General features: G+C 43.9%; 1 protein-coding gene across 1 annotated transcript in view; it reads left to right on the top strand.

Annotated features, from left to right (window-relative positions):
- Nucleotides 1–27,703, top strand: part of LOC146829872 (uncharacterized) — a 674,792-nt gene that overhangs the window by 30,378 nt on the left and 616,711 nt on the right. Inside the window, exon 2 of the mRNA XM_085608537.1 lies at nucleotides 27,575–27,660. Coding sequence (XP_085464663.1) covers nucleotides 27,594–27,660 — 67 coding nt within the window. The 5' untranslated portion in view covers nucleotides 27,575–27,593. The remainder of the gene's footprint in view (nucleotides 1–27,574; nucleotides 27,661–27,703) is intronic.

Below are 27,703 nucleotides of genomic sequence, written 5' to 3'. Positions count from 1 at the left end.
ACCTCCGCTATCCTTCGTAATAACCTCATCCGCATCAGACTTAAACAACTCGTCAACACACCGGCCCACAGAGCAGGACACACCCTCGACCCATCTTCGCGGCAGGAAACATCATCCAATTTAGCCACACAACGCAGCCGCCATAGACCAACCACCATTGCATACACTTTGTCATCAACAAGCCCAAGGCACCCAATCCAACCCCACGCCCACCACAAAGGAACTGGAGCAAGGTTACCGATGACCAACTTAATTCCACCCTCACCCAAGACAACCACACCTGGACACCCGACGCAAACGACGCAGCCAGAGAACTCCATGCCTGGATCTCCGACTGCGCAGACGAGCTCGCCCCGCTACGCAACCCCGACAGACAATGTCCCAGGAAAGCCGCCTGGTTCACCACCACTCTCCAAGAAGCCAGACACACCTGCAGACGACTGGAGAAGAACTGGAGAAACACCAAGACAACCGAAAACCACACCCCCTACAAGGATGCCATGATGAACTACCACAACCAGATCAGAGCCACCAAGAGGAACTTCATCCACAACAAAGTCCTGGCCAACTCCACCAACTCCAAGGAACTTCTCATTCAAGAATCCATCAACCCACGCAGCAAAGCCACAGATATCACCCCATCCCAAGACCTCTGCGACAAGCTTGGAACCTATTTCCACCTCAAGATCAAAAACCTCTATGACAACTTCATCGACCATCCACCAGGCGCCACAGACGACCCCCGCCCCCAGAAACATCAGCCAGTCCACCATATCCAATTGGACACCGATCACGGCCAAAGACACCACCTCGACTATCAAAAGCATCCACTCGGGGGGCTCCCACCGACCCCTGCCTCCCTCAAATCTACCACAGAGCCGGAGATGCCATCGCATTCGAACTACAATGCACCATCAACACCACCTTGAAAACAGGCACCTTCCCAGACGACTGGAAGCGCTCAGAAGTCAGACCTCTGCTCAAGAAGCCCACAGCTGGCCCCAACATCCTCAAGAACTATCGGCCCAGCTCGCTCCTCCCCTTTGGAGCCAAAGTTGCAGAGAAAACAGTCAACAGGAAACTGACATGATTCATTGAAGAGAACGCTGTCCTCGACCCGTCCCAATCCGGAATCCAAAGCAACTAAAGCACAGAGACCGCCACTCGCTGCCACAGATGACATCCGCACCCTCCTGGACCAAGGCTACTTAGACACCATCTCCCACCGCACACTAGTCGCCAGAATGCACAGCGCAGGTGATAGAGATCAGGGTATCCAAAATATGCCCACTACCACGGATAGAGTAATCTCACAGTTACACGCACATACATTCATCATACGCTAGGGCCCATTTCACTAACATACGCTCAAATACTCTACCAGCAATAAACCTGTGGGAAGAAAACTCCTAAACCACCCTGCATCTATATCGAGGACGATAGGACCTAATTATAGTGATTGTCCTTAAACATACTCTATATAATCTATACAACATATACAATAATGATCAAAAATATAAACCCAATAATTGACAAGAAAGAAAATTCAACACCATGTTTAAAAGTTATATTGCTTTATCTAAAAAGTAGTCAAAGAAAATCAATCAGAATAAATCATTTCTCATAGTTACCTATTCTAACTAAGTGTCAGAACGGGTCAGGACAAGTCTCTCGGTAAAGTCTCTCAAGACGAAGTCCCTCAGCATCGATCCTCAGCAACGCAAGTTCACGCGGCAAAGGTAAAATGGCAAGTGGGGAGAGCCCTCCCTAAGCTAACATTCTTATAGTGCAAATTACAATGGAAACACACATAAAGTTATTCAGCATCCGCTGAATCACTAAGCAAAGCGAGAAGGAAGGAATGTATCATTGCTACATCTGAAAATCTTCGCTCAGGAAAGTTCACAAAATATAAAACTACGGAACAGGAACCAAAAACTACAATGTATTTAAACAGTTCCGTCTCTCCTCGGCAATCGAGCCACAGTTCACAAGTTTTCTCCAAGGCTCCTTTGTCTCTCAGAGATTACCAAGGACGTTCCATTTCTTTTGGAGATCCTCCAAACTGCTGATGTCCTCATGGAAATTTTCACAACGAGGACTATGGTCAGTTGTCTTCAACCTTTTTCCAGCAGGGGTCTCCCTTGCCACATCACAGAATATGCCACAGCCAGGCTTCGAAATTCAGTTAACTCGGTTAAGGCCTTCATAGGCCACAATAGACCATCTTAATTAAAGAGACAAAATAAACGTTACTACAGCATAATGATTAAACAGTGTTAACCCCACTAATACCCTTATGTGTATGTATTTATCTAGCTTTTGCAACATAAAAAAGCATTAATTCAGACAGCGTTTTGGTGCTCAAAATAAACAGCACATAGCAACGTTTAAACATGAAAACTTGCACGTTTATTATTAAAACAGAAACAGCACAAATAAGCTAACCCTCGTGTAACTTTCTCTTATGTTAGAACAAACGGATTGATTAGTAAAATCACACTTGCACAAGACAAATAATTAATTGTTAATTATTAATAAATTAGTAAAACGCATAGACATGCCAGAGCTTCAAAAGCCCTTGAATTTTCTAAAAGAAAACTCTGCTCCAGCAATCCCCCCTTTGGTGATTTTATCACCAAATAAACCCAAAAAAAAAAATTAGTGAAAATTTAGTCCCATTTTAGGAGAAATCAGAAATGTCTTTCTCCTTACACAACATTACACACCAGTCACTCTTTCATCATCTCTCTTTGTCTCTAAATAAACACTCTCCCTCAATTCTTCTAATTCAATCTCTTGTGGTTCTCTTTTCAAAATTTTTGAATTCTTATTTTTCTTTTCTTTATTCAATTTCTCTTTCCCTCTCCTTTTTTTACAACACACACACACTAATCTTAGTATCAGTAAAGCAACAATCATACAAGACAAAGGAAACAATATTCTACCTATAATAGTACTACCTATTTTTGCAATAAAATCCTTAACAGCTATCATCTTATTAGCTATTTTAGTCCAGAAACTCCCAGTTTCAAGTGGTACTAATTCTTCATGCAAATCAGTAATATTTTTGATATAGACCTTCAGGTCTTTACTTTCGTCAGGAATGTAAGTGCAACAATGTTGAACTTTCAATATTCCACAAACTCCACCCTCCTTGGCCAATAAAATATCAAGGGCAAGTCGATTTTGCATTGACATGGCACGTACGGCACTTAATTCCGTATTCACCAAAAGAAACCCTCCTGCGGTATTCGTCGATAAGCGATCAACCACTGTGGACAGTTTCCGAATTCCATAAGCATTTAAAGAAATTCCCACTGCTGGAATCAAAACCCCAAAAATGTCACCCACAATTTCAGACCAAGTTTCTCTCTTAAAACGTGTTAATAAGTTAATATCTTCTACATCTCTTATTTTATCTGTATGAAAAATCTTAGGAAAAACCAGGCCCACATAACATGTGCCATACCAATGGTCAGGCAACTTGTAATAAGCCTTGTTCCCACAAACATAGTACACTCCTGGAAAAATTGTATCTTCTCCCCCTCTGAAACCCCAACCTGTCGCAACGAAGTATGTATCATGGCACTCACTAGTCCCCACGAAATATGTATCATATTGGGATTTCCTTCTAGTACTGCATAGTTTACCCTTCTGCGGTGCATCTAGAGCTAAAGTCGGACTAACCCCATTTTTCAACTCTTTTCCCATCTCAATGTCCCAAATTGTCTCACCCACTTCATATTTTCCCGCTTTCTCATGCATGTTCACTCTCCTTTCCTCTACCATATCCAGGAAAGCTTTCTCCTCTTCTTTCAGACTGCAAGTTAAATTATTCTTAAAAATGTAATCTAATGTTAATCCTTTTTCTTCAATAAAAATCTCACCAAAAGTGTTAGCTTCTTTAGCTGGATTCAGCTCTTTGTTCATTGGCAAGTGCCCAAAAATACTATCTCTGTTAGACATCTTAAAATCTATTTTCCCTAACAAATAAAAAACACTACTTAAAATACTACAAGAAATACCATATGTAGCTGGTAAATGGTGATAAGTAACACCCTCTGAAACGGATGCAGGTAACTGCATGCAGACATAGCAATCCCTTACTTCCATTGTCTTCACATATTCATACAATAGTTTAGAAAAAACATTACTGGAAAAATTATTAATTGACCTATCTTTGTGTATGTAACTACTACTTCTAATTGGAATTACTTTTTGTGAATTCTTCTCTATATTAGTCATATTTTCTGTGTCCATCCCAAATTCAACCTTAAAAGTTACTAATAAAACTAAAACACCCCATAGAAGCATTAATAATCCAGTACAGCAGCAGCACATCCTACACCACCTTTTAAAGAAGGCACATCTATTTTGATTATTCTCTATGTTAGCCATTTTACTATTTTGCTTTAACCTCTACTACTCCACTACTGAAATTAGAACTTTTCAAATTTTCAACGTTTGTTCCAAACTCTTCAGCTTCTTCAAAAGATCTTTCCGTTCACTCAGTCCAAGTGAATCTTTCTTTTACTCAGTTTGGATACTTATCATTTTTCACTCCAATTTCTTCAACATCAAATTGTATCAGATCTCCAACACTCAAATCCAAATCCTCAGTATCTGACTCTTCTCCAATGTCAGTCAAGAGTACTTTCAGGATTTCACCAGTGTCTTCCTCAACCACTCCTCGTACGGTCTCCTCTCGATTTCCTTGACTTTCCACCTCTTCACCTTCAGGCAGTGTCACATACATCCATTCCGGCGACCTATACTTCTGGTTAGGTTTTCTCACTCTTTTGACTTCTTCTGGTTCTTTCGATTCTTTTGATTCTTTCCCTTCAGCCTTTGAACTTTGACTCGATATTTCATTCACTTGTTCAGCTTTTGATGAATTACTCTGTATCTCACCCTTTTCACTCGGTTGTTAGGCCAACGATCTCCTTTCACAACCTTTTTCGGTTTCACTTCTTTATCATTCCTTTCTCCAATCCAAGTTCTCTTTCTCAGAACTCGACCCTCTGTTTGTTCATTTTCATCATCCGATTCTGTTTCAATTGCCTTTTGCTTTCGTTTCTTAGCAGTTTTCTTTTCTTTCACAGATTCTTTCACCACTATTTGAGACTTCCCTACTTCTGTCCCTCCTCGGGTCTCCGACACGCAATCTTCTTGCTGTCTACTTGTCCCTTCACCTAGCTCCTCATCAATGTTCCCTACACCTCCTCGGGGGTCTTCCGCAATCTGTCCCTCTCTATCTCCTTCTGACCCTGCTTCTTCAAGAATAATCTCAAGTGGTTCTTCAATCTCCTCCTCTTCTGATTCAGGAGTAGTCTCTGTATGATTTCTCTTTTCTTTTCTTTTTCCTCCACTGCTACTTGAAATTTCAGACTCTTTAACAGAATCTGATCTTCTCTCTGATACTCGCAGTGATTCTCTTGAAGCTCTCTCTGCTTCTTTTCTCACTGATTCCGTATCTTCAGTATCTTCACCATCACTGGAATCTGACTCTTCAAAATACTCTTTACCAGTCCCTTCTTTTGGATTTGGAACTCTCAGAGTATGACTTGCATGTACCCAGTGCTTCACTCCAGCACACTTTACTGCAGTCGTCGTAGTCAGAATAACTTGTCTCGGCCTTCCCCACCTTGGAATCAAGCAATTTCTTCTTCTGTGCACCTTAATCCTCACCCAGTCTCCTGGACTTAGATCATGGGCTTGCTTCTTCTCAAGTGTGGTAGCTTCTTCTCCAACCTGGTGAAACACAGAATGAACTGCGTCAGCCAGGCCTTTACAGTAATCCAAAATCATGTCATCAGTTATTGTCACCAATCTATTTACAGGCACGAATGCATGGCGCATTGCACGTCCCATAATTATCTCATGCGGGCTCAAACCTGTAGTTCTATCTGGAGTAGATCTCATAGTCATCAGAACTAGAGGTAAAACGTCTGGCCATTTCATGCCAGTGGCTAAGCACATCTTTCCAATTCTATTCTTGATTGTGCCATTGATCTGCTCAACCACACCAGAAGCCTCTGGTCGGTATGCACAATGTAGCTTCTGCTGTATTTTCAATGCTTCACAAATCAAACCTATGAGTTCATTTTGAAAGTGTCTACCTCTATCAGATTCAACTGTAACTGGAAACCTGTACCTAGGAATCAACTCTCTCAACAGTAATTTTGCCACTGTTAATCCATCATTTCTTCTAGTCGGGTAAGCTTCCACCCACCTTGAAAACAAACAGACTACCACTAAAACATACCTCAGTCTGTTCACTTGGGGCATTTCAATGAAATCAATTTGCATTCTTGTAAAAGGACCTCCTTCTCTGCCAAGAGTCCCTAGACTCACCACTGTCTTTTTCCCAGTGTTAAACTGCTGACAAATCAAACACCTTTGACAGATGCTCTCTGCAATTGTCCTGAACTTTGCATTGTACCAGGTTTGTTTGAACGACCTGACCATCGCATCCCTCCCCAGATGTCCCTGGCCATGATACATCCTTGCCATTGACGACAAGATTGAGTTTGGCATTACTGGTCTGCCATCTCTGTAGACCCAAACATGGTCTGTTTCTCTTGGAGCACATCCTGCCTTAATCCAATCTTGTTTCTCTTCTTCTCCTGCCTCATCTTGTAACTGCTTCACTTCATCCCACGTTTCTAGGACATTAGTAAACATCACAGAAAGGAAAGACATTTCTCCCTCTCTTTCCCTATTAATCGATTGATTCGTCTTGGCACAATATTGTGCCACATCATTTGCATAACGGTTTCCAACCGTTATAAAATCATCCCCTGGACCATGGGCAGCACATTTTACAACCGCTAACTCCTTAGGCAGCTGTATCGCCTCAAGAAATTTTCCAATCAATTCAGCATTCTTTATCGGAGTTCCACCCGATGTCAAGAAACCTCTTTGTAGCCAAAGCTGGCCAAAGTCATGCACCACTCCAAATCCGTACTGACTATCAGTCAACACAGTTGTCCTCAAATCTTTCCCAATCTCACAAGCTTTCGTCAATGCCACCAATTCAGCAACTTGCGCAGATTTCACTCCTTTCAATGGTGATGCTTCCATGACCTCTGAAACTTTGCACACTGCATATGCTGCACATAGCACACCATTATCATTCCTCAGGCATGATCCATCCACAAACAACACATGGTCATTCTCAGGTAAGGGAATATCCCTTATGTCTGGTCTCGGTTTTGTACAGTACTCAAGCACATCCAAACAATCATGATCATCTTCCATCTTTATACCCACATTTTCAATATCCGGCAATAGTGTCTCTGGATTCACATTCACACATCTCTCAAGAGTCACATTTGATGCTCCCAGAATCACCTTTTCGTACTTAGTCAACCGACTATGTGACATGTACTGAGTTCTGCTTCTTGTCAAAAGAATTGCCACATTGTGAGGTACGAATACCCTTACAGGATACCCCATTATGATTCCCTCACTCTGTTCCAGGCTTCTGCATGTTGCAGCCACAGATTTTAGACAACCTGGTAAACCCACAGCTACAGGGTCAAGTGTCGATGAGAAGTACGCAATAGGCCTTCTCAATTGTCCATGTTTCTGGATTAACACTGAAAGTGCACATCCATTTCTCTCACTGCAGTACAACTCAAACTCCTTTTCGTAGTCAGGCATACCCAAAGCTGGAGCTTCACACATTTTACTTTTGAGCTCTTCAAATGCTGCCAATTGTTCTGCATCCAGATCCAATGGATCTGTCATTTCACTTTTTGTCAATTTAATCAATGGCTTTGCTATCAGGGAAAAATTAATTATCCACTGACGACAATATCCCACCATACCCAGGAACATTCTCACTTCTCTCTGGGTTTTTGGAGCTTTCATTTCTCTGATTATTCTAATCCTGTCAGTAGTCACTTTTCTCAGACCTTTTTCAATATTGTGCCCAAGATAATGCACCTCTTTCTTGCAAAATTGCAATTTGGCTGGAGATACCTTTAACCCTCCATCTGCCAGATGATTCAGTAAAGCTATGGTATCCACTTCACAAGCTTCACGTGTCTTTGATGCCACAAGTAGGTCATCAATATACTGCACTAACACTGAATTCTCAGGCATGATCAGACTTTCCAACGATCTTTTCAATAACTGATTGAATATCGAAGGACTCTCCGTATACCCCTGTGGGATACGACACCATGCTAAAATACGCTGGCCAAACCTAAATGCAAAAATCGGCTGGCTATCATGATGCAATGGAATTGAAAAGAACGCATGACACAAATCAATCACTGTATACCACTCAGCATCATGTGGAATTTGATACAGAATCACTGATGGATTTGGCACAATGGGAAAACATGCCACCACAATTTGATTAACTTTTCTCAGATCTTGCACGATCCTAAATTTGCCATTGGGCTTTTTCAGTCCCATTATCGGTGAATAACATGGACTACTCAATAGTTCTATCAGAACTCCTTGCTGAATCATTTTCTCAATTATAGGAGTTATCCCTTCAATTATTTCTGGTGTCATTTTGTACTGAGGAATGTTAGGATATGTAATTCCCTCTTTCACTGCAATTTTCACTGGATCTACATTATTCATCAATCCCACATCCTCTCCTGTAAAATCCCAAACTGCTCTTTTCACTGTGTCTCTCAGCACTTGAGGCAAATCCTCCGGATTGAACACAGCAAATGCACCAATTAACTCACTTTCTCTATTTTCTAGAGTCATTCGGTACAAAACATCATCATCTGGTGTCTCAAAAGCTATTCCATCTGGTGTACAAAAAATTGTGCAGTTCATTTTACACAATAGGTCCCTACCTAACAGGTTCACTGGACTCGTGTCACAGACAATAAATCTGTGCATGTCTGAAAATTTCCCTATCTGTACTCTTACTGGTTCAGTAAGACGTGTTCTGATTTGTGTATTGGCTACACCAACTACTTGGATTGCTTCATCCGAGAGAGGAAGATTTCTAACATCTGTTGACCTGACAGTTGACCTTGTCGCACCTGTGTCTACCAAAAAAGTAACACTATTTCTAGAGTTGCACCAAGTATGCACTCTTCCTCCTCTCTTCGGCACCGTCAATAATCACCCTCAGACTCACTCCCTTCACTCTTTAACAAGTACTGTTGTACTTTGTTAAAACGTCTTTGTTTGTTTACCTGCTCATCATTGAAGAATCCCGAGTCCTGATTGTACTTTTGTACCCCTCTATTCTGCGGCAAGGGCGGTTTTGGCTCTTGACTCTGCTGTCTCACAACTTTCTGTTGCTGTTGCTGCTGGTTATTTCCTTCATTCTGCACCTGTTGATTTAAGGATTTACCCTCATTATTCACTAATGGTGGATTAGGACATTCTGATCTCCAATGTCCCAGTTGGCCACAGTTGTGACACGGGAACTTTTTCTTTGCTTCCTCAAGACTTCCCTTTCCTTTTCCTGCATACCTAGGTCTATTCCCCGCATTATTTCCTGGATTATTTGCCTGTTCTACCAACTGTGCTTCCTGTCTTTCTGCAACTTTCACTTGTGCCCACATCGCTTTCTCTTTCAGCTTTCTTTGTTTTGCTTCAATTTCATCACTGAAGTATTTTGCATGTCTCAGAATCTCATCTACCTTCTTACTCTGCCAATCCACTGTGTGTTCACGAATTCTCTCACCAATTTCAGGTCTTAGACCATATACAAATCTGTATACAAAATGCCTCAAATCCTTGTCACCCAGGTGTTCATCTCCACTGAATTGTTTAAAAGCCAGTATCAGCCTTTCGTAAAAAGCATGAACTGATTCTTTTGCTTCCTGTTGTGTTCGATCTATTTTAACCCAGTCTGTCTCTTTTGGAGGAACTTTACTCTTCAGGTATACCATCACCTGATCATACTTCCTCATTACTTCTGGATCTGGTGCCCCTGTTCTTGGATCTCTTGGATACTCCTCAGTAGGCCAACTCACAACTATTTTACACTCAGTCCACAAGTCTGCTGGAACAATTATATCAAACAGACTATTCAGGTCAACCCACAGCACTTTTGACAATTTCACAAACCTGTCTACCTGCCTATACCACTCGACGGGCTTTTCTCTCAATCGAGGGAAATCATTCGTAAATGATAAAATATCCTGTCTGGTCCATGGAACATGTACATATCCTCCTCCAGGTATTTCTCTCATGGGATAATGCTCCACTGGTTTCTCCTTTTCTCTCACTGGAAATGCTGAATACGTTGTTCTATCTTCAGATTCCTCTCTTTTCTTATACCACCTATCCTTCCACTTTTCTACATCACCCCATCTTCGCAATAATGCCACCATTTCTTTAATCTGTCCTGTTCTACCAGAAGTATTCAAATTTTCTATGTCTTTTTCTGTGAAATCCATCCTGTAGGTTTTCTGCAAAGCCTTTACTTTATCAATGTCAACTCCTTGCTCATTTGCTATCGCTCTTAGTCTATCATGTGTATTTCTTGCTCTCCATGTTATGCTTTTACACATAAACATCAATTCACCATCATGATGACTCTTCAGGATTTCTGTTGGAACTGTTCCTGTCACAAGCTCTTCTAATTCTATACGCAACTTAACCACATCAATAACTTGTGAATCCTTATCTTTTTTCTGAAGAACTTTCATCCAATCATTCAAATCATCAACTGTTATTTCAGCAGTTTTTCTCACTGGAACCACTCTTTTCTGCGGTTCTAAAATTGGCATCCCTGAACAACTAGGTTCACTAGTATCCAGTAGTTCACTACATGTGTCATGTCTGGTTTGTCTCAGGTCACTTCTCCCTGTTCTTTTACCTGAATCTCCTGAAGGACCAACCGAATTTGTCAAATCATTCGCAACATATGGAACTACCAGTCCATTTTCACCTGTCCTCTGTTTATCAAACACAGGAATAACCGGACCTATAGTTACAGGCACCGTAACAGCTTCCAGATTTTTCGTTAACTCCCTAATTTTCTCAGTCAGTTCTGTTGTCGTCTTTGCTAATTGTCTGGCATTGTCCTCACTACCTCGATTCCCTTTCTCCCTGAAAGAACTACTACCTCTTAATTCAGGTGTCACTTTTTCTTTTTCAATAATACAGACTGTATCTCTTATCGGAGAAACAACTGGTGTACTCTCATCTGGTTCTGGTCTATATGGAGGTGGTCTCTTGTAAATCATGTCATTTAAGACCTCATCATCATATTCATTAACTCCAACTGCTTCTTCTTCAACTGTTCTCATAGGATATAATCCCTCTGACATACTAGCATCTCGCCATCTTTTCATTCGATCATGATGTGTTTCACGATCATGTCTCCTCCCAAACATGTACCTGTAGTACCCTCCAGATCTTTGCTTTTCTCGGTCATGAACTTCCTCTTCCCATTCCACTAAAGCCTCGAACTGTGTAGGTCTTGGCTTCGGATCTAAGCATAACATCTTTTCCCGTAAATTTCTCAACACGGCCAATTAAATGAACCATGTTCTGGAAATGCTAAAACACCATCTTCTTTAGTATACCTAACCCAATTCTGCAACCATATACAGGTATGTAATCCATATTTCGCAGCCATAAAGGATGCAGGTGTTTTCGCTGGAGGTAGCAACTCACCCTCTCTCGTCTTAACCTCTTTATCCTTACTAAACCACTTTTTAACCTTTCCAAAGAATGTTTTTTTCTTTTTATCTTCTTGGTAATACATTTTAGCGCTTACCAAAACTCTCTACTCTTTCCGTATTATAAATATACAATACGAGGTTAGGTTGAAAAGCTCAATTCCTGCTAACGCACCAATACTGGAGCGTCTACGTCACTAAACAGCTCTTCCAATCCCTGCGCGACTCACACTAACGCACCAATCCTAGCGCGAACCCTATTCTGATTCACTATCCAATCAGAGCGCGGACTTTCTGACGTCAACAGTCGCTGCAGTCTCTGTCTCCTGTCTCTGTCACTCGTCTACCCCTCCTTTACAAAAACTCTCAGTAGATTTCGTGTCAAAATTTCTACAAAATCTATTAGTTACAACATAAAAACATCTCCATTGTCTGCTTCGCTAACCACAGAATAGTAAAAAGAGAGTCTATTTCTCAAGAGTCAACAAACTTTCATACATCTCATAACTGTTTCCTCTAGGACTTATCCAAAGAGTCTTACAATCAATTAATGTAAACACATTCACGCACATTCATACGAGAAAAATATAGTACATGCACACAGAATCCTGCTTCCCGAGAACAGCGCACAATCTGTCCCACTACAGAATTATAACTCACATTAACTAAGCAGCTTACCTCTGCCCAGTTCCTCAAACAAGCTCAGAGAATACCTATTACTCCTCCCGCAATAAGCTTTAACGGAAATCCTTACGGATCCCTGGGACTTAAGACCAGAGTTTCAAAGATAACCTTCACTACGATACACACTCCTTATATACCAGAAATATATTCTAATAGTAACATACAATAATGTCACTGATTCCGAACCCAGACAATGTGAACGCGCAACTTCAATTGTCACACGTTATTCCTTACAATCCCGTCTTTCCCGAGAGCAGCATATACCTTCCTCTGCCCTACTACGGAACTACTACCAGCTTCCAAATTCCAGAAGCACTACATATAACTCAACATGACGAGTCCAACATATAGTATTAGTACATATACCAATATCATCAAACTAAAATCAATAATCAATAAGCTAATATACAAGCAATCTTATCTTATCAGATCAAGACAACCATCTATAACCATCCTCTGCTACCAGAGAAATTGATAGAGATCAGGGTATCCAAAATATGCCCACTACCATGGATAGAGTAATCTCACAGTTACACGCACATACATTCATCATACGCTAGGGCCCATTTCACTAACATACGCTCAAATACTCTACCAGCAATAAACCTGTGGGAAGAAAACTCCTAAACCACCCTGCATCTATATCGAGGACGATAGGACCTAATTATAGTGATTGTCCTTAAACATACTCTATATAATCTATACAACATATACAATAATGATCAAAAATATAAACCCAATAATTGACAAGAAAGAAAATTCAACACCATGTTTAAAAGTTATATTGCTTTATCTAAAAATTAGTCAAAGAAAATCAATCAGAATAAATCATTTCTCATAGTTACCTATTCTAACTAAGTGTCAGAACGGGTCAGGACAAGTCTCTCGGTAAAGTCTCTCAAGACGAAGTCCCTCAGCATCGATCCTCAGCAACGCAAGTTCACGCGGCAAAGGTAAAATGGCAAGTGGGGAGAGCCCTCCCTAAGCTAACATTCTTATAGTGCAAATTACAATGGAAACACACATAAAGTTATTCAGCATCCGCTGAATCACTAAGCAAAGCGAGAAGGAAGGAATGTATCATTGCTACATCTGAAAATCTTCGCTCAGGAAAGTTCACAAAATATAAAACTACGGAACAGGAACCAAAAACTACAATGTATTTAAACAGTTCCGTCTCTCCTCGGCAATCGAGCCACAGTTCACAAGTTTTCTCCAAGGCTCCTTTGTCTCTCAGAGATTACCAAGGACGTTCCATTTCTTTTGGAGATCCTCCAAACTGCTGATGTCCTCATGGAAATTTTCACAACGAGGACTATGGTCAGTTGTCTTCAACCTTTTTCCAGCAGGGGTCTCCCTTGCCACATCACAGAATATGCCACAGCCAGGCTTCGAAATTCAGTTAACTCGGTTAAGGCCTTCATAGGCCACAATAGACCATCTTAATTAAAGAGACAAAATAAACGTTACTACAGCATAATGATTAAACAGTGTTAACCCCACTAATACCCTTATGTGTATGTATTTATCTAGCTTTTGCAACATAAAAAAGCATTAATTCAGACAGCGTTTTGGTGCTCAAAATAAACAGCACATAGCAACGTTTAAACATGAAAACTTGCACGTTTAATATTAAAACAGAAACAGCACAAATAAGCTAACCCTCGTGTAACTTTCTCTTATGTTAGAACAAACGGATTGATTAGTAAAATCACACTTGCACAAGACAAATAATTAATTGTTAATTATTAATAAATTAATAAAACGCATAGACATGCCAGAGCTTCAAAAGCCCTTGAATTTTCTAAAGGAAAACTCTGCTCCAGCACAGGCATACAAGGAACAGCCCTGGACTGGATCCGATCATTCCTCACCGGAAGAAGCCAAAGGATCAGACTCCCACCCTTCCTCTCTGACCCCACAAAAATCACCTGCGGAGTCCCACAAGGTTCATCACTGATCCCCACCCTCTTCAACAGCTACATGGCCCCCCTGGCAGCCATCGTCCGACAACACGGCCTCAACATCATATCCTACACCGATGACACCCAGCTCATCCTCTCCCTCACCAAAGACCCCACCACAGCCAAACTCATCTTCCAGAAAGGAATGCAAGACGACGCAGTCTGGATGACCAACAGCTGCCTGAAGCTCAATGCCGAGAAGACAGAAGTCCTCATCCTCGGTACCAGCCCTTCTGCATGGGACAGCACCTGGTGGCCGACCGCCCTCGGAAGTCCACCTACCCCCTCAGACCATGCCAAGACCCTCTGCATCGTACTCGACTCATCACTCACCATGAACCGACAGGTCAACGCCGTCACCTCCAGCTGCTTCAACACCCTCCGCATCCTCCGCAAGACCTTCAAGTGGATCACCCCTGAGTCAAGGAAGACAGTCACCCACACACTCATCACCAGCAGACTGGGCTATGGAAAAGCACTCTATTGCGGCAACAACAAGTCCCTACTCCACAAACTCCATACAATACAGAACACCGCCGTCAGACTCATACTCGGCATCCCTTGAGACAAACACATCAGTCAACACCTACGAAGTCTCCACTGGCTCCCTATGGAGAAAAGTTTCACTTTTAAAATCCTCACTCACGCCTACAAATGCCTGCACAACAACGGACCCAAATACCTCAACGACAGAATCAAATTCCACGTACCCAAAAGAAACCTCCTATCTTCCAACCTCGCACTTGCCGAAACCCCGCGTATCCACAGAGCCAGAGCAGGCAGAAGATCCTTCTCTCACATTGCAGCCAAGACCTTGAACGAGCTACCGGCAGACATCAGACGCCTTCAGGAAGACCCTCAAGACCTTGCTCTTCAGCTAAAAAGATCTGCGCCCTTCCCCTCAGCGCCTTGAGACCCTCACGGGCGAGTAGCGCGCTTACAATTCTCTGATTGATTTATTGATCTTTGCCAATCAGGTTCCCAGGGCCTTTGTTTTTTCCTAAAAAACTGTACCTTGTAACCCCAATTGGCCCCTCTCTGGCCACATGTCAGTCCCTTGTAAAAGGTACTATGGGTACCAAGGGCACCGTGGCTAGGGAAGGCCTCTAAGGCTGCAGCACTTATTGTGCCAGCCTTAGAGGCCCTGTACCTTTATATACACACACACACACACACACACACACACTGCCATTGCAGGCTGCGTGTTTTGGTGCAGAAAAAAGTGAAGAGTTGACATGGCACACATCCCTGTGTCCCATGCCAATAACCCAGTGCCCTGGCATAGGTCAGCCACCCCTCTAGATGGGTGCACTATACCAGTGGTGAGGGTACAGGTGCTTGAGCCCTGTACCCCTACCGAGTCTAAGCTAATTAGTAGACATTCTAAGTGCAGTACTGCCACTAAGAGTATATGGTTGTGGGAGTTTGTCATCAGGAACTCCACAGCACCATAATGGCTTTACTGAAAACTGGGAAATTTGGTATCAAACCTCTCAGCACATTAAACCCACTCTGATGCCAGTGTGGGGTTTAATGAAAAATGCACTCAGAGGGCATCTTAGAGATGCCCCCTGAAAAACGATCAGCCTCTGGTAGGTTCCTTGACTGGTACACACCAGCCTGACACCACATGTTTCTGGATCCCTGGGGTGTGAGCCTTCGCTCCCTGAGCCCAGAAACAAAGCCTTTCCTGGGCGGAGGTGTTCACACCTTCCCCAGGCCATGAAAAGCCATCTGTGGCAGGGAAGCTCCAAAGGCCTTGCAGCCTTTGTGATGCAACCCCCAGCCTCTCCTGCTGTCGGGAGCAGGCCCCCTTCCTGTCTCCCCTCCTTTTTGGTGGGAAGATAGGCTGAAAAAACTAGCCAGCCCAGAAGGTGTGCCCAACTCTGCCAACTCCACCCCTCAGGTGGGGGTGGCGAGGTGAAGCCCACTCTTCAGTGCCTGTCATCTTGCAGATAGCAGGCACTCCCCAATCAGGAATAGGGATTATGCTCACTCCCCCATGTGGGGTGAGCACACCAAGAGTGTAGTCAACATAAGGTCAGTAGCCCATTAGCTACTGACCCTGAGACCCCTTAAACAACCCCTAAATAGAGTATTTAGGGGGTAGCCCTGAACCAAGAAAGCGGATTCCTGCAACCTACGAAGAAGAAGGACAAAAGAAGATACCCGGCAGAGGAGACTGCAGAGAACAACTGACTTGGCCCTAGCCCTATCAGCCCGTCTGCAGTTTCCAGAGATCGTGCGCCAGAAGTCGACCTGCCCTGCAGTCAGCGACCTCCAGAATCCTGGGAGGACTGACTGCCTTCAACAAAGACCAGATCTCCTATGGACAGCAGCTCTGTACAAATGAAACATCCAAGAAAGACTCCAACCTGCTGAGGACAAAGAAACCCGATGCCTGGAATCACCACTGCACCCGTCGCCTACGGCCCGAGTTCTAGTGGCCCACCAGTCCAAGTGAGGTCCCCCAATGCTCCAGAGTCCGAGTCCACTGTGGGTTGACCCCTCCAGGACTCCCCGACGTCGCCTGCAGCCTCTGCACAGAGACCCCCTCAACAGCGAGTGGTGAAATCCGACCTCAAAGATACCCCGGCATCCAGCCACCCTGCGCCCTGGAGAAAAGAACCTGAGGGGCACCTATGTCCCTGAGCCCTCCAACTTACCTGCCCAGCTGTTGGTTCCTCCCGGAAGTCTTCCTGGACCGAGCATGCAGCTAAAACCCAAAATCACAAATCCCCATTGAAAACAACAGGGCACTCAACGCCAAAACAGCAACCTGCATCCAGCCGCCCCTGTGCCACTGTGGGTGCACCTTTTGTGCTAAACCGGATTCCCCTTTGCCCTGAGTCTAACACCAGGAGATTTGCTCCCACAACCTTGTGACCTGCTCGTGAGCAGCCACCAACCGAAGGCCCCCTTTCCCCTATTGGATAACATTGGGCCTCAGCACTCTGCACCCAGCCTCCCTAGTGCCGCTGAGGGTGTAACAAGAGTGCATGCTTGACCGTGGGGGAACCCTTGTTCTAACCCCAGAACCTCAACCCCAAAGACAGAGTATTTACCTGATAACCGATAACTTCATTTCTCTCCATAGGACTGCATTGACTGTTTTTCTCTGAAAAATGTTCCAAGTGTGGAGTTGATTTGTATGGAAACCTAAAAAACTACAACTGTGCAAAACTGATTTTACTTACCTTTTCTCTAGGAAATGTAACAGTGTGATATCTAGGCATATCACACTGAGTAGAAAAAGTAACTTAAAAAGTAATCTGAAAAGTAATCTGTACAGTAATTTCGATATTTTGACTTTCCTGTATTTCAATAAAACTGCATTTGAACCTGCATTCAATTGTAAACATTGCATAAAAACTTTGCAAAGCATTTATTTCACTTACCTGTGCCAGGCTTGGTCTGGTTCTAGAAATAAAATAACTAAATAATATTTTTATACAAACACAATTGGTCTGAGTTCAGTCTTTGAGTGTGTGACATGAATTGCTAACTGAGTTTGTACAACAAATGCTTAACACTACCCTCTGATACAGCCTTACTGCTCGACCACACTACTACAATAGAGAGTAAGGTGCTATCTTCTTTACCTCTGCCTACCTTTGGGGTTCTACTGGACTCTGTGCAAACTATACCTCACTTTGGTATAGTATAGACAGAGCCAGCTTCCTACACCATCTCGAAAATGGCTGCAGCGAATCCTATCATGTTTGGTATAAAAAATGTTGGGATCATATCCCCACACCATAAACGGTACGGGAGGTATGATTCCAACCCCTGGAAGAGCCCTCTGTTAGGCTCTCAGTGTTCCCGGTACGAGCCTTCTTGACCCGGACAGCACAAAATGGTTGCTGCCGACCAGAGACACATTTTTGCCCTCCTGCTGCTGAGTTAAGCTCGAGCAGAGGAAGGTGGAACAATAGGGATCCTGTCACAGGGAGGTGTGACCACCTCCCAGACAGGATTTAGTGTATTAGGGCTGGGTGGGTGCGTTTGCCAGTGCCTGAAAGTCTGCATGCGGGGCACATTTGGTGTCCCTGTGCATAGTCCAGTTCAATCCAGTCCTGGGAGCCGTTGGCTCCCCCTCTGGCGCGAAACTGGACAAAGGACATGGGAGTAACCTCCCCCCTGTCCAGACCCTCCCCTGGGAGGGACTCCTGAATCTTCCCAACACTTTCCCTAGGGTACTTAAGGGCTTACCTGGGTGTAGATCCCTAGATTCATCGTGGGATAAGATTCAGAACCGAAACCACTGCCCTGCTACAGTCTGGGCACTCTGGACTTCGTTTGGCCTGACTTAGTCTCCCTTCCAGTCTGCTGCATCGCCTGTGCATCAAACAGGAACTGTCCAAGGCCTGCGAAGCATCAAGGACAACCAAAGTTATCTCCCTTGGAGTGAAGGAGTCACTCCCCTGCATTCGCAGGCACTGCAACTAAGTCAACTGGTCTGCAGATCCCGAGCTCCTCCGGACTCCGTGGGCTCTGCGACATAGGTGGTGGTTTTCCTCAGCTCCCAAGGGCTGCTCTCCCCTCTTACCAAGTTTGAGGCCAGTAGTCCTTGTGGGGGTTGAAATAACCAAACCGCTGGGTACTGCATCCAACTTGCAGTTGCAAAGGCTTGTTGGTATCTTTACAAGAAGATCTTCAGGCTCCAAGTAGCCCCAACATTGAGCATCTCCAGTGACCAGAAGCTACCACCACACCACATCATGTGCATCGTGGCTTGCATCTTTTGGCAAACTGATTGAGGCCCTCTCGTGACTTCTGTGCCTCTGGCCTTTGGGTCAGTTTGAGGGTCACTTTTGTTGTCCTTGGGTTCTCCTGGTTGCTCGAGGCCTGCCCTGACTCCCCTGTTTGTGGTGAGTCTCCTGGACCTTGCTGGTCCCAACCATGCACCTTCTTGACTTCCTGCATGGGTTGCATTTGCCAAGGCTTGTTGGTTCTCCCGCCAAACACCGGCCCCTCAGCACTCGTCATCCTTCATGGGACAGCTCGTTTACGGCTCCGGGTCATCCTCAGCATTGCCTGGTCCCCGCAGCTGCAGAGTCAAGGTCATCGACATCTATCCTAAAGCACCTGACATCGGTGGGCATTCGTCTACCAAGCCCCTGGTCACTCTCAAGTGATCCAGTCTCCTCTGCTTTCAGGTACTCTCCATCAAGAATCCACATTTAGGTTCCTCCAGACATTTTCTCTTCTTCCAGCCGCAGCACTTTCCTGAAGTCCTCCATTGGTTTTGATGGCGGTTTCCGGCACCGCTTGACACCTATGCACCCGGCTACCCTGGTTTGGGGTAGGTGAGTACTATGGTGTCCATGGGTAGGGTGGCTCTCCAATCTTCTTTCTTCCATGGGGTTTCTTCAGGGTCCACTGGGAAGGGTCCTTAAGCTTTAAAAATCCACCTGCCACTTACACGTAGAGTTGTACTGCACGCGTCCTCAGTGGGGTTCCGAACTACTTACCTTGGGTGGTTCCTTGGGTCCCCAGTAATTCTACAACCTCTCAACGTTGTTCTGGCTTGAGTCGTGGTTCTTATGCCACTTTCTTAGTATATGGTATGGTCCCCCCTGGGGCCCACCGTGTATCAGTGCTATTTACTGTGATTTCTCTGCTAAAGTATTGTGTGCTTTGTGTCTATCTCCATGTGGGAGAAATTGTAACGTACTAGATGGTGTTATATAATAAATACATATTTAAAAAAAAAAAACTTTGTGTTTCCTTTTCATTCAATCTATAGTATGAGATTGTATTCTGGTAAAACAATCTGCTTTACATTCCTTCAAGACTAAGCCTGAAGGTTGCTCTTCACAGCTACTACTTGGATAGCTTTCTAAGGTTATCTGAGACCTCTTAAATCACCATAAGGGTTGTCTGGACTGGTGCAAGGTGCCCACTGACATTAGTGGACATCATATACCAGGCCAGCTTCTCACATCTATCATGAGTACATTTGAGCGCATTTCAAGTATACCAGCAAACCCACCCGATTTAGGCAGAAGATTCACACTTTTGTAAGCTACACATTAAACAATGTTGGCTTTTGTCAACATAAAGCTTCCTTTACCCAAGGATTGAAAAAACGAACTCTACTGCCAGCCTATTCAACCAGGCATAATATTCCATATGCAGCACATTTCCGTGTAGATGTGATTGCTTTAGCTGCCTGCGCCCTCCGGATGTGAGACTACTCTCCTACGCAAAGTATTCTTTCTCAGCCTTACCCACCTGCACTCATTTTAGAAGATTGAGGCATTTTTACCAACAGACCATGACCCAAAGCAAGAGAGAAATACAGAAAGGAGAGAGATAAGAATACAATGATGAAGGCAGAAAAGGGGATGGAAAAACAATGTGCAAGAATATGCAATTTTAGGGACGTGAAAGAAAGAGGTGATGGCAACCTTGGCATTCAGCAATAGGACCCTAAGAAAATGTTTGGGGCTCTGCATTTTATGCTCTTACAAATTACACACTGCCCCCCCCCACCCAAATGCCACCTCAATATTTAGCAGCAGACATCTCTCATGTTCTTATTGTTGCCATAACTATATCTAAACCACTCTCACATGTACCAGCTCACCCTGGACCAGTAACACCAGACTGCACGCAAAAAGAATGGACCACACATTTCAAAGTTAGTGGTATCAACGCCACATCAAAGTAAGTGTAAGTCGCACAGTATCCAAGGATGAGGAGATGGTGACAAGAAAAAGGCACATTTAATTCCAGTCCCAACTGGCACTTTATATAAAATATTGGCCTTTCTGAGGAAATATGTGTAAACTACCCAAGAGGAGAAATGTAGGAACAGTGATAGACACACCAAACTATCACCAGACTATGCTCGCTAATAAGACCGCTGCATATTCTAGACATGTTACACTGCCAACAGGGTGCACCCGAGGTGGCTTACTTACCTACTGGTTTACAGTATCACTGACTTGTGGGCTCACCTGTTCACTGTAACCTCATCCTGAAGGAGCCAGCACTAGGGAAGCACACACGATCGTTCATTTTATAGATAGCATAACTCTGAATTACATCAGTCTCCCAAACCTAAGAGCATCATAACAACAAAACTAAACTGTGTTGTTTTTTAATACAGTTTTTGCAAACTTGCAATATCGCTGCAGTAGGTAGGTGTGAGAATTGCATAAAAATAAACCACCCATACCTCGGCAGGGCAACAACTTGGCAAAATTTAATACAGCCATATCCAGGGCTCTCGAATATGCAGAGTTACAAAAATGCAACTTGTCTTCCTTTTAAGGAAAGCTCTTCACACTTGGTGATTGATACTGGAAAATAAAGCACAACATGTCAAATGTTTGGAAATGATATTGTTGTGGTGTGACAGATTTAGATACTTCTGCACAAAACTGAAATGTTTGGGTCATGGAGGAGCAAGCAGGTGTATGCAAGGCAGTCCTTGTTTGAAGTGAAAAGGGCACAGTTGCAGCATTTGTCTGCCACCCACGCTCTAACCTCACGTGCCAAGAATTGAAGACAAAGGATTCCCCTTTGATGTAAAACAGGAGAAATAGGAGGAATAAAGTTATGTCCATCTAATTGCTGAAATGAACGATGTGAAAGCAGAAAACCTGGGATTAATCCCGACTTCCCAATTCTGTGCTCCTAGAAAAATCTCTCTATTGTTTGATTTAATAGGCTGTAATGTTGGACCATGTATAATAAAAGTCTAGGATGTGGGGAAAGGAGGAACCAAATAGGTTCACGGCCAGGAAGAGACGTTTGATGAAAGTTTGACTGCAAGGTCCTCCTGAAGCTCTAAATAAGACTCTTCTTAAGAAATGCGAACATAGCGACCACATGGGTCCGTATGTTTGGCATGAATGGGAAGGGTGATCGGACATTCCACATTTGAATGCAAACAAATAGGATACTAACGGGGATCCTTGTGAAGTGCTGATGAAAGCCAACTAGCCCGGTGAGGCATTGGTGTGATGGGTGAAACATGCGGACCCAGGGTTACAGAGGGTACTAGTTTCCTTAGTGTATCCCCACCTATTTTTAACTCTATGAGAAAATCAAACTAACCCTCAGGACACTGTAGACTATTTTAACTCTAGGATCCTACCCAATAACCAAAGACCTTCCTTGGCAACCAAGGTTGAGTCCACCCAGATACATTAGCTATCTGGACGAGGCCTCTGTGATGGAGCACGTCACTTGGAATCCCAGTGGTTAAGAGCCCTTTTAATACCATAGGGTGATACTTTGGCCTGGTATGGAGAGAGGCTAAGGACGGTAGGGCTTTGTTCCTGTTTTTCTATGGTTCGGTGTTTGGGAAGGGGAGCAAACACTGTGTCCCTTCTCACTCACTCCTTCTTGGAATATAGTAAAAAGAATCCAAACCACATATGTAATACATGTGGCTTCTACCTGCCAGCCACACTCTAATCTCAGGCACCAACAGTTAAAGACAAAACATTGACCTTTGATCAAAATTGAAGAAATAAAGAGATGTCTATTAGCTGAATTGCCCATGACCTCCGTATGCCAGGTGTGGGCCATGGTGATGATTGACGGCTGTCGTCCATGTGCAATGCTCTCTCGAGGAAGGCCATCGCACTGTGCAATGCTGTGACCTGAGGGGCTGTTATCCTGTGTCTGCTGTCATAAAACCCTTATGCCAGGAGGGCGGCTGTGGTGAAGTGGGAGAGAGGTCGCCATGGAGCAGCAGCAGCTTTTGAAGGAGGAGCCAGAGTAAGAGCAATGATTCAACTATCCAAGAATCCATGAGGACCCCAGACCTGCCACCGGATTCAGGGAGGCTTACCTCATCGAGGAGCATGTGGACCCCTGCAGCCTCTACCGTAGCATCCAGTCTTTTGCTCGCCACCGGGCTGCAGACACGAGTCAGGGCACTCCAACCCCCCACGCCAGTGAAAGCGGGTAAGACTGAATATTGGGCCGCCAATACTGGGCTTGCTCTGACTGACACACGACAGTGCAGCGGCACTTTGACTTTCTCAAAGCCATTATGTGTCTTCTAAGACTTAAACTCACTAGCGGGGCCTTCATGGAAAGCCACCTCACATAAAAAAGGGAAAAACTTAAATTCTTTTACAGAGAATTGGAACTCGAGAGCTGATTTAAGGAAAGCTAGTGTGCCTGCCTTTAGAACACTGCGTATATTATTTGTACACAAAATACACGGGTAGATGTACGGGAATGCCAATGCACCACCAATGTAAAAATTATTGGATGTACGGTAACACAAGGTAGTGCAATGGGCTGTCTTGCGTATTTGTTATCCCGAAGAGCCACACAAAATCTATTCCATGAGGTTATCTCCACTTTGTATGTGTGCTGAAGAATGCATCTATGCAAAGAGGAAATAACAAGGAGAAATGGATATATTTCTCCTTGTTACACCAGCCTTGGTTAGACTCACTAGTTTGGTGCTAACCTATGTTTACAAGTCTTTGTAAATATCGGTTTGCACCAAAATATATGGGTGGATGCACAGGAATGCCCAAGGACCACCCCTGTAATGACTACCTGACGTAAGGTAACTCAAGGCAGGGCAATGTGCTGCCTTGTGGTGATTATTTTTTGTGTTTGATTTTTTTTTACACACCCACACAAACAGGATCTGTGTGGTACTGTAAAACCTAAAATAGATTTATGTTAGGGTTGTGCCAGAAAAGTTACTCAACCCTGACTCAAAATCTGGGCCTTAGTTTATACATTTGTTTTTAAGTCTGTCACAAAGATAGTGGCAACAAGGTGAAAACTAACAGTAAATCTGTTGTGCTTAATTGGTTGCAAAGACAGTATTTTAAAATATCTTTTGGAGTTAAGGCACCTGCTGCAGAGTTCTGTGTGTTCCCAGTAAACCTGAGTGAATAATAATGGTAAAATAGCTCTGGAGGTTAATGCACTTGCTGGGAAGATCTGTGTTTTGTCGAGCCTTTGTTTTGACTGAAAGTATCATAGAGGGTTCATATTTCTCCTGCAAAGCACATCATGTAACAGGCAAATTACAGATTTTATGTTATGTAGATAGGTGAGTGGGTTACTGTTTTGAACACAGAGATCCTTATGTTACTTGCAGTTGCATTGTGATCCTTCTAATATAGCACAGTGAGCTATGAAAGATGATGAGGCACTTCCACACCTTGCAAACCTCGCTGTTTTATGTAACACACCCTGTACATTGATTTACAAACTTATTATTTATTGCATATGTAATATGTAGGTGTGATGTAAAGTGCTCTGACACCCTGCACTAGTATGAGTTGCGCTATACAAGAAAAAATAGTGTTCTTAAAATTATTTCAAGTAAGTGCTATCTAAATGCAATTTATTTTGTGTAAATACTGGGAGAGACCACCACATCTGACATTCTCACAGCACAGGCATATCTCCTAAACAGGGACTGAAGAAAGTGAAAAGCTGCATCCCAAGTATGCGCGAAGGGCTAACAAGGTGGGAGCCTTTGTTTCCCCTCTGCTGCGTTTGCACCAGGTGTGAGGCTCCTGATTGCTCCCAGCCAGGAGACTGGGACAAAAGGAGGCCTGATGACCCCTCAGATGTAGCCTTTGTTATCGCCCAGCTGTGAAAGCAGACAACGTGCAGGCGCTCCTGAACGTGTCCGGTGTCTATACATTTTTCTGTGGGGCCCAACTTGTTGGCAGGGTAGACGGCGTCCACACTGCAAAAATACTGGGTGGATGCCGTCCACCCGTGTGTACCTCTGACTTGTGCCCCGGCTATGTGGCTGCCGTGCTGGGGACAACAGAAATGCTCGTGGCTGGAGACGTGACTGTATGAGGGCCACCGAGCTGGGCCCAAGTGTCCAGCAGCACAGATCATAGTCACACATTGTGATTGGTCTGAGTAAGGCATCAGCCCCGCCAAAAACTAAAAAATAAAGGGGCGAACGCTTACAGATCTCACACATAAGAAAGGTCCCACCTTTTATTAATAGAGAATAGAAGCGTTGGTGGCAGGGAGAAATTAACCCCTATACTCCTGATGCTATGCATACACAGCACCCTACGTACTAGGAGTAACAAGCATTGGCATAGCCAATAGGTCTCACTTTTGGGACCTTATAAGTATTTAGGTATGCAACTGTTGCATGGCTAAATACTTATAAGGTCCCAAATGCGAGACCTATTGGCTATGCCAATGCTTGTTAACCTTGTGACAAAACTCAAACCTGCATAAAAAAACAGAAGCCTGTATTTAGAAGGCTTCAAAAGAATAAACTGTTTGAAATATCACTAGCTGCTGTGAAGCCTTAGAAGAATTCTCCAACTTGTTGGCAGCTAGGGTTTATTGGCACTACAGTGCCAACCAGTGTTTAATGTGTAGAAAAAGCTTGTGAGACATAGGCTCTGTAAATTGGCAAAACTAAGAAGCTTTGGGCTTGCCAGTGTGTGCAGGGGTGCCAGTTCTTTATTAAACAACTCACTCTTTCCGTCAACAGAGGATTAAAAGGATGACCGAAACATCTTAAAGCGAAAAACAGATGGTCACAAAACCATAATGATTAGTATTAAACCGGGTACAAGAGGTATTCCATGTAAGAAGGAAGCGTGCGAGGGGCATCGTATGCAAAAACAGAAGTGGGGCATCAGTACATTTTTACAAAAATTCAGACAACAAAGATTTAGCAATATGACTAGTAGGAGAAGCCTCTACAGCCATTCTTTGACTAGACCATGCAATGCTGGAACTAATAGCTGCCGGTGCAAAAACGCAGGTTTCGACTAATGCAGCAGGACAGCTTTGTGAATGAGGGCACGTGGCTACTGCCAATCAGAAAGTGCCTTGTTGAGAATGGAGAAGCGACATTGAAATATTGAGCTCTTAGCTGAATGGCTGAGCTCTGTCCAGGAGAAAAGTCATGTAAAATCTGTTCACTTTTGAAAGAGAAGGGCTGAGGCACCAATGGGTAAGGGGGCTGCCACAAAGCCTCTTTCTGTGTGTTGTGTGCTGGCGTGACGTCTCACACTGACAATCTCTCATCGCGATCACTCTAAAAGCGAAAGTGATTGCGATGACGCACGCTAGGGATGCGCGCGCAGCAGCGGGGGGAGGGGTATGGTGCTGAAGACTGGTGAAGGAGATGGCTGGGCGAGAAGGGAGGGGGGAATGCGGGGAGCAGCTGTGCGCATGCACACCATCGTGCACTGTAGCTTGTCGCCAGCACAAAAGGGTGGGTAGCACTTTCTAAACCCACCTACTAAATGTCTCGCCAGACCAACGCATGCGCTGGGTCAGGCGAGACCTAAAAAGGGGAAGCCTGGAACCCCATACCCCGAGAGACCCAAAGCTTACCTAAAAAGGGCTTTATGGGATCCAAGGTCCATATTGAGGTGCTGATGAGCAGACCAAGAAAACAGGAAGTGTTTTGGGCTCCGATCCTCTTCATCACTACTATGGTGGGAGAAGTGCCTCTGGAAATGCAGCATTTGTCTCCACAATTATTAAAAAAAACAAGTCTTGGCATAGCCAATAGGTCTCGCCCTTGGGACTTTAAAAGTGTTTAGCCATGCAACAGTTGCATAACTAAACACTTATAAGGTCCCAAAAGCGAGACCTATTGGCTATGCCAATGCTTGTTTTAACTGCTGCAATCTATTGAAGCCTCACGGAGAACATGCGGCCGCAAAAGTGAAAGTAATCGCGGTAAAGCGCGATGCGCGTGCCCACGCACATGCACTGTAGTTCTAGGCTGGCCTGGTAGCACTTTTTGGAGCCCTCACAAAATGTCTCGCCAGACCAGCGCATGCGCTGGGTCAGGCGAGACCTAAAAAAGTAAGAGGGAGTTGTTCGGGTTTTTTTTTGTATCTTAAATGCAAAAAATAAAAAAAGGAAAGCTTACTTTTCACTTCAAAAGTAAATATTTATTTGCAACTAATTTATAAGTTAACATAGGAATACCTACAATCTATTTTTGTTCATTGTGCAAAACGTTTTAAAGGCAGTAATGACGGGCTAATTTGAAGGGTGGAAGAAGAAAGAGCGACATGAGGTGTGCGATACCGAGAACATTACAAGCACTCTTTCGGAGGAAGAACGCAGCTTCTGTCCAAACACATCCTGTATTCCTGAATACTAGCATGGGTGGAACCAAAGCGCCTTTCTTGGTGATTCTCACAGAATTGTCTGGCGACAGCTGTTTGCGCGGTGATAAAAGTCACAGGGTCATAGGAGGTTCTAAGATCAAGGTTGCAATGTACAAGACTGTTCTTCTGAGTCCTGAATCTCTAATTGTAGAATCATGTTAACTCTTTTTTCTCTTTTTTACAACAGGTTCATCTCCTGCCTCGCCATGGCTCAGTACACAATCCTTGCCTTCGTTGTGATTCTCTTCGCTTTATCTGGATACTATCTGGGAGGTGAGTGCAGCAAAGAGTCCGGTACGAATGAGTGGTCTGAATG

The sequence above is a fragment of the Triturus cristatus genome, chromosome 5_2 (assembly GCF_964204655.1).
Source record: "Triturus cristatus chromosome 5_2, aTriCri1.1, whole genome shotgun sequence".
In the NCBI taxonomy this organism is placed as follows: Eukaryota; Metazoa; Chordata; class Amphibia; order Caudata; family Salamandridae; genus Triturus; species Triturus cristatus.
Note: the sequence above shows the minus strand (reverse complement) of the source record. Positions and strands in the feature narration are given on the sequence as shown.